The sequence below is a fragment of the Pygoscelis adeliae genome, unplaced genomic scaffold (assembly GCF_000699105.1).
Source record: "Pygoscelis adeliae isolate BGI_AS28 unplaced genomic scaffold, ASM69910v1 Scaffold1182, whole genome shotgun sequence".
NCBI lineage: Eukaryota > Metazoa > Chordata > Aves > Sphenisciformes > Spheniscidae > Pygoscelis > Pygoscelis adeliae.
In genome coordinates, this window is record NW_008824213.1 from 748 (window position 1) to 8,596 (window position 7,849).

At 57.4% G+C, this 7,849-nt stretch overlaps 1 protein-coding gene across 1 annotated transcript in view; it reads right to left on the reverse strand.

Annotated features, from left to right (window-relative positions):
* Nucleotides 1-1,823: 1,823 nt before the first annotated feature.
* The window catches only part of STARD3 (StAR-related lipid transfer (START) domain containing 3), a gene marked incomplete at its 3' end in the record, with an annotated part of 15,222 nt that continues 9,196 nt past the window's right edge, over nucleotides 1,824-7,849 (reverse strand). Inside the window, exons 10-15 of the mRNA XM_009334799.1 lie at nucleotides 7,127-7,219; nucleotides 5,602-5,664; nucleotides 4,405-4,519; nucleotides 3,765-3,825; nucleotides 3,255-3,359; nucleotides 1,824-1,917 (exon numbers count right to left, since the gene is read on the reverse strand). Coding sequence (XP_009333074.1) covers nucleotides 1,824-1,917; nucleotides 3,255-3,359; nucleotides 3,765-3,825; nucleotides 4,405-4,519; nucleotides 5,602-5,664; nucleotides 7,127-7,219 — 531 coding nt within the window. The remainder of the gene's footprint in view (nucleotides 1,918-3,254; nucleotides 3,360-3,764; nucleotides 3,826-4,404; nucleotides 4,520-5,601; nucleotides 5,665-7,126; nucleotides 7,220-7,849) is intronic.

The window sequence follows — 7,849 nt, forward strand, 5'->3', positions numbered from 1 at the left end:
GTCGGCCCGGGCTGAGGGATGCACAAGCACCGCAGCGGGGAGCTGCCGCTTTCAAGGAGCTTGCTCCGGGGGAGGAATTGAAACGCGCTTTGATTTCTCTAAAAAGCCCTGCACGACTCAACCCCAACCGCCTCGGCCCGTGCTCTATTATGTGAGATGCATTAAAAAAAAAAAATAAAAAAAAAATCCTTGCCTCTGCGGGGGAAGGGAGCTGAGGCAGGGCCGGGAGCAGCGCCGGGGGCTTGCGCAGGGTCCCGGGGCAGAGGAGGGGGCGCCAAAAAGGGGTCCCAAGTGCAGGCAGCTCAGGCAGGGATGGCCGGCCAACTATCCTGGGGGGTCAGGTAGGCACAGGAGGACACCCCACCCCCTTGGATTGGGGTGTTTCAGCAGGGCAGGAGGCAGAGAGTTTTCCCTGGAGCAGGTTTTCTCTGCGACACAGGGGCAGGAGATTGCGAGACTGTTGGTCCGGGGGGCATTTCAGACGCCTCCCTGTAACGAGCTCCGGGGCGAAGCTCCGTCACGGACACAAACACACACACACACGTGTGTAATTCTCACCCTTCGTCGCAGGAAGGGATGAGCCATGTGCTATAAATACTCCTCCAGGGCCAAAGGAAATAGCAAGGCAGCACAGAAGAGGGGTCTGGGCACCAGCAGAGCCCTTCAAGGAAGATGGTGGAAGCGGTTGACAGGCGGGTTATTAATAGCTCGGCCGCTACGGCATTTCTTCCAGCAGCAGAAGCAGGCAGTGGGCGAGCGCTCTCCGGCCCGGGAAGCACAAGGAACGTCTTTCCTTTCTGAGCCCCATCTTGCACAACCGAGTGGGTTCGTTATCCCTCCAAACCCACGCGTTACGGAGGGGCGGAAGAGGCGTCGGAGCCAGATCCGCGGCAGAAAACGCATCTCCAGCGCCAAGGGGCACGAGGCCGCGCTCTGCTCTGCCCCTGCTTTCCCTGCCCAGGCAAGCGCTTCTGCAAATCCTTTCCAAAGCGATTCACAAGGCAGGCAGGAGCTGATCTACTTTGTGGGGAGGGAGGGACGTGGGAGGGGAGGGGGCCGCACAGCTTTGCAGCAGAGCGCTGATGAATGGAGCCTTTGTGCTCGCTGCTGCAGCGCCGTTACCACGTCAACCTTCAGCGGAGGCAGAAAACGGGCCAGCTCCGCTCCCCCCATCCGCCCGACCCCGGCTCCCTTCGTGCGCTGCCTTTTGTCTGGGCCACCAGCAAGGACTCGACACGCAGCTCCGCAAATAGCTCCAGATCTGGGTCATCTCATACGGCCAAAGCGCCGTTCCCCGGGTGCGGACACAGCCCCACGCGCGCCAGGGGTGGCCGTGTTTGTACCAGGGTGCCTGGGAGCGGGGCAGGGCACGCAGGGGCGAGCGTATCACCCCTTCAGCGGGTTCCTGGGAGCAGCAAGCAGCCAGACAACACTTCACATGCCCAACTATTTTCGGTCCCCAGAGAGGGTAAAAATCTCCTCTCCCCCCCCGTCCTGCACACAGAGATGCGAAAGCCCTAAGCAAGATCTCTGCCAGGTACGGAGGAGCTTCCCCAGCCCACACTGGGGCAACTTCAGGGGGAAAGAGAGTGATTTTCAGGTAGCCTTTAACCCCCACCTGCAAAACTCGAGTCCCTTTAGGGCAGCCTTTGATACGGAGCCGCTTTCAGAAGCGGCCAGCAGGACTGCAGCCGCTGGGAGCGCAGAGCAGGTCCTCAGCACGCAGCCTGCGCTACGCAGGGGGTGTCGGAGCCTGCTGGTGAGCTCTGCTGGGGACGGGATGCGGCCGCAGCGCTCGCGCATCAGCGAAGAACCGGCTTTACCTTCAGGTCCGTGTTGAGAATCCAGATGAACGTGCAGACCCTGGGGTTGCTGGGACATTTCAGTACAATGAATCCTCCAGGCCCGTTCTCACCCCTGCGGGGAACCAAGAGCACAGAGTCAGAGCCGGGGCCGGCTGAAAAGCCGTTCTCTAACGCTCCGGGGTGCACCGCACCGATCCTGCGCTAGCTCCTGCGGCAGCAGCCACCCCCTCCGCCTGGCAGCGAGGACTAGAGCCCAGCGGGGGTGAGAGCAGATGCGCAGAGTGCCCGGGAAGGTATCTGCTTTGGCCGCAGGCACACGAGCAAGCACGGCAAGGCAGGTTTCCCACAGGTGCCTTGGCAGCGGCGGTGCCAGGGCTGCCGCAGGGCTGTGGGCTGAGAAGCAGGCTCTGCCTCCGGACCGTGCCAGCCCAGCCGACACCAGCTCTTCACCGCGGGGAGGTTTCCAAGGCGCAACCCTGTGGAAATGGGTGCAAACAAGAGGTCTCAGGAAAGCCGAGAAGCCAGGGAAACCCTGCGCAGTCAGGACAGGCTCGGCGCGGGGAGCCTTGTCACTACAGCCCCCAGATCCTTCCTCGCACCATCTGATCCATCTCAGAGACAAGAGCTGTGCTCGCACACACAGCCCAAACACAGATTTCCCTTCCCTGTTCAGGAACACACTATTTTTGCTGCATACATTTGTAAAAAGATTTTTCTAGGCCCTGAAGTCCCCAGCTCTTAAATAGACTGAGGCAGCTATAATGGCTCCGAGTTAAAATGTCAATTACTTTAACCAGATTATTAGGAAAAACAAAGTCAGTGCGCGAAGTGGCACAGCTGGGCCCCAGGCACCGGAGCAGACAGTTAACAAGGAGTCCTTGTTTGATGAGACTAGCCCCGCCGAGATCCATCACCAGCCGGGCGAAGCTGTCCCTTCGGAAGGGGAGAGGCCAAAGACCTGCCGACACTTTATGAGCCAGTCCGTTCTGACGCAGCTTGTTTCACCCACAGGACCATCTCCCAATGTCCGTAGCCTTTAAAGTCGGTAAGTGACTGGCTTAGGAGAAGCAAAAGGCATCCGAGAGGCACAAAGCGAGCCACAGTCAGCTGTTTACTGCCCCTCAGAAATGGCAGCTGGCCCTGTTTGGGAATTAACAGCTACATAAACAGGATGCGGACCGGGTTGGGGTTTGTGCCGTTACCGGTCGGCACCTCCACTCCCCTGAGCAGAGAGCTGGGAAACGCCCGAGCAACACCAAACAGCACAGAGAGTTTCTTTAACAAAGGAAGAAGAACAAGGGAAGCAAGGTTTAGTTCCACAAATAGATTAGCTTCCTGCAAACGCTGCCAGAAAGACAGCAGGGTTTTCATTTAAGTGGCTCTTTGCCCTAAGCTTAAGCAAAGTGCGTGTGTCAGATACCAGCTAAAAAAATAGAACCTGCCTCTTACCTGACATACTTGGAGAGCGGAGGCTTCAGGCTGTGCGTGGTCGACATCCCTGAGGAAATGTACCTGTCTCTTCTTCTCTCGATCCGGCGCACGTTCACGAAATCCCTAAGCAAAGAAAGGGCCCCGACTGCTTTAAAAACGTGCACGGGACTTCGAAGGGGCAGATCCCGCTCTCCGGACTGCTGGGAAAGGCTGTGGCAGAGGTATGTCAACATACGGACAAAGCACAGCGCAGCACTGTTATCAGGGAGACCGACTGACTGACGGAGGCAGATTTTGAGCTCCGAGACTCCTGCCAGAAACGTCTGGAGGAGAATTCAGGGGCTCCTTGCCTTTGGGAGCGTTACCCGCACAGCCAGCCAGCCCTGCCTCGTTGACACTGGGAGCTCCCAGCCAGCGAGGAGCGGCAGAGCTGGGGCAGAGCGCTCTCACTACAGTCGGATGCCTCTCTCCGTATTTTAGGAGGGTGTTTAGGGGCTCAGTACAAAACAGACAGTGGAATAAACTGACCTTGGGGAAATGACACCGCCTGCGGCCCCAGCTGCCACGTCGTATGAGACGATGGTGTTGTGTAAAAAATTTCACCACCGCGTAGCGATGTGGGGGGGGGGGGGGAGAACACCAAAACAAAACAAAAGAAGAGAGATTTCCTCAGACTGTGCCTGCAGGTCTGCACAAGCCAACAGTTGGGCGAGACGGACCCTCCCCTAAAACAGCAGCAGGATTCAAAGCAACTGGAGTGTCTTTAGCAGCTGATCTGAGGCTGAGGGGGATGAACTCTCTGGCAGTGCGCGCACGGGTTTGTCTCCTGCCCTGGGACTGGTCCCTCTGCCTTTCTGGGGCGGCACAGGCGTTGCCTCCGGATCCCCGCCACACCAACGGTGCAAAACGCCCAAACCCTACCAAGCAAAAGCAGGCTTGGCTCAGCCGCTGGCCCATCTCCCTGCCCACCTCATGGGCTTTTGGATAGGCACACGCATGCAGCTGGCTACCGCAGAGCATTCGGATCGTACGGATGAGCGGCAGAGATTTCACGCCTCAGTGACTCGGATCCAGCTAAGCTCCAGCAGGGCCTGGGCACCGCCGACAGCCGGTGTTGGACTGGGAAGCTCCAACTCTCCGCTCCAAGGAGCTCCTGTGATTAAGCCATCTTTGTCCGGCACGCTCACCTGGCAAGCTGCCACTGTTCTGTTCCACAGGATCATCTTCTCAGGCTGGAGAATAACCTCCTGGTAAACTGTTTCAGCAGAGCACTGCAGGAAAGCCTGAGGACAGAGCCAGAGCAGTTAGCCAGTCCCCCGCTCCGCTTTGCTAAGATTATTTTTAAGGAACGCAGGGCAGATCGCAAAGAACAACTGGGATAATACAGGAGGGCAGCGGCGAGGCTGGCCTGGCTCAAGCGCACGCAACGCCAAGGTTGTCACCCCTCCGCCACAGTGCTCCCGTTCCCAGGGGCCCGGAGGGCACACGTGGAGTCAGGGAGGACAGACCAGACCTCAGGTTTCAGCAGTCGCGGAACTGCTGCCTGCCGAGGTCCGTGCTGGTGTAAGAGAGGGCAAGCGTCTGTCAGTCCGTAACACAGCGAGACGGACGGACCTTGGGGCTGACTTAGGCTGGCTCCTCTCCCACCCTCACCCCGCTTTATCAGCGGCTCTGCTGCGTGTGCAATTGCTTCGGGAAGTTGCTGAAAAGCTATTCTGAGCTCCAGCACAGACGACATTAATTTCTCCACGTCCCCGTGGGACAGGGGATCTTTGGAGGCAAATGGTTAATGCAGTAAAGTGGGACCATCCAGCTTTTTCTCGCGAATACAGAGCTGCTCCATTGGCAGCTCCTGCCAGCGAGGCAACATATGCACTGGAACAAAGAAAAGCCACCGCAGCACCAATGCTTCATTAAAGCGTGGTTTACAGCCAAGCCACTCCAGCGAGAGGGCACAGAGCAAGGCACTTCCGAGCAGCTCTTCTCAATGCCAGGCAGCAGCAGACGCACGCTCAGCCCTGGTCTTGCTGGCAATTAGTTGCAATTAGCCTCCTTGGTCAGATTAGTCCTAGATGCTGGGGTTGGAAGCAAGTCTTGCAGTCACCTGCTCCCGCTTCTACCAGCGGAGACTGGGGCCCAGCATATTTGCTGGGGAGTTTGTCTGCCAGCCAAGGGGCTTTCCTGGAGAGATTCCCTAGAGCGTGCAGTGCAGTTCACCTGTCTCAAGCAGAGAGTGCGCTTTGCAGCCTGACCTGTCCTGCCAGGGCCAGGAGAGAGCGTGAAAGCTGAGCCGTGGCTCTGAGCAGAGCAGTCGCTCTTCGCTCGTACCTCACAGACTAAGGAAGTGATCCAGGAAGGTTCTTACCTTTAAAATAAAGGTCTTGCCATGGAAAGGTATTTCAAAAGTGTAAACAACGTCACCAAAGTCCTGTGCAAGAAATAAGAAAGTTACATTTATGTTAGCAAAATAAATTGCTTCTATCTGGGGTAAATTCTGCTAGTCTGCAAACGCTGCGGCTGCAGGAGCCGTCCCGCCTCGCGTGTCGTTCTGAAGGACCCTCTCCAGCCCTCAGCTGTCCCCTGTCCCCCCACACCAGGCAGCGACCCCAGCACGGGAACTGCACCGAGCACATTTCAGATGCACGTGCACAAATTTCCATAAACAAAACAATATCCAGAGCGGCAGCAGTGATGAGACAGAAAAAGAATCCGCCCTATGCCAGCCTGCAAACTCCACGTCAAGGTCAAATTCTCTTTGTAGCAAGCTACCAACACCAGGGTAAGAGAAAGGGGTTAGTTTGCCAACACTGCTGTTGTTACCTACATCTGAGAAGAGACTCCCTGGAGGGGTTAGGGATGGACAGATGATAACCTTTCATCATTAGCCCTGTGTTAAACTCTGATTAGTCTATTTAAATCCATCCCCCTTTGGATAAAGAAAACAATCTGCCCAGCTAGTTTGGCATCAGACAATGGATCACTTGACAGGGGAATTTTAAACACCAGATGAGACTGCAGTTTGCAGGACTCTCACCCCAATCATGTTGCGAGCCCACAAGCAGAAAGCAAGGTTGGTTTTAGGGGGCAGAGACGCTGCCCCTTTCTCTCCACCCTTTGCAGAGAGAAAGGAGCTCTAGGTACCCCAGAAAACTCTACTGTAGTTCAGGGAACGAACCGGCACGGTGAGGAAAGAGGCAGGGCAGGGCCCGCTTTGCTTCGTGCGCCTCCGTGCTGCCCGAAGCAAGAGGCACGACTTGCAGACCCCTTTGGCAAAGCCACAGTGGAAAGATGTAAGGCAGAGACACATCCCCGACTTACACTCCAGCACCCGCAAGGTCCCTGTCCTGGGGAAGGGGGGGACACAAACAGCTTTGGGGGTGGGAGGAGCAGTCTGTGCCCCACGCTCTCCTGCTCCCACGTGGGCCAAAGCTGGCCAGAAGGGCCAGACCCTAGCTTGGCTTGGTCTCCCCAGGATGCTCAAAGGCACCTTGCTGTGGAGCAAGGGCAGAAGCTGCAGCAACGGGACCCTCCAGCACCGCCGCAGGGCCGGCATGCCTCCACTCCTCCCCACGCCGGCAGCCACCGCTCCGCATCCCAACGCCTACCAAAGGTGAGCTGTCCGCCCCTGCCTGCCTGCCATCTAGAGGGAGGAGTGATGGGCTCTCTCCTGTCAAACAGGAAGGCAATTAAACGTCTAATTAAATAAGAGGGGATTTTACATTTAACTGAACTGGAATAGATTCCTAATTCAATCAGGTAATTGTAACGCTTGTTAATTTTCCATGTCGCGAGGAGGTTTCAAAAGCCTCATTTGTCCTCCCGTTTTTGCTAAGCCATCCGTGCTTTCTGCCGGCAGCGCTGCCCGGCAGGTGGGGCGGGGGGACACTTGCATTGTTTTTCTCGAACTTCCAGTTCTCCTCCTGGGCGAGGATTTGGTCCACAACCTCCATTGCTTCTTTGCCTTGTCGGACGTATTCTTTCTCCTAGGAGAGAAGGGAGCATTTCATTAGCCGGGTTTGCAGAAAGCCTGAAGCGGGCGTGCAAGGCTTGCCACCCCCCTCCCGGGGCTGGCAGAGGGAAGGGGGATATCTCCCATCACCACACCACAGAAATCTCTTAATTTGGGTCACAGAGGCCTCATTTTGGAGCTCAAAGTCACGCTCCCCGCCCTGGCTTGTATCCACGCACCAGCTGCGTCTACCAGTGAGCCTCCCACCTTAACGTAAGGGTTTCCAGCAGGCAAAGGGCTACGAGATGCACAGAGCTTCCTCCTGTGGAGGTGCCATAACTGGGGCTGAGCGGCAGCAGAACCACTTGGAAAAAAATACAAAGCAGCCTGTGCCCAGCCAGGCTTCGGGGAGGCGAAGGACCGCCCCGCGAGGCACAGTTCAGTGGGGACAGCTGAGGCGATGCCCTTCTCGGCATGTGACCGCCTAACCAGGGACCGAAGAGGGGAGAGGGGGACAGACAGGAGGCAGAGCCAGACTCACGTCCCTGCGGGATGCTGCAGGGAAGAGCGCGCGGCCCCGGGGAAGGGGGTTAACGTCGGGTGTTACCCAGAGGACCCCCTCCTGCGGCAGGCACGACGGCACCGGGCCCCGGGCACCAGGGGA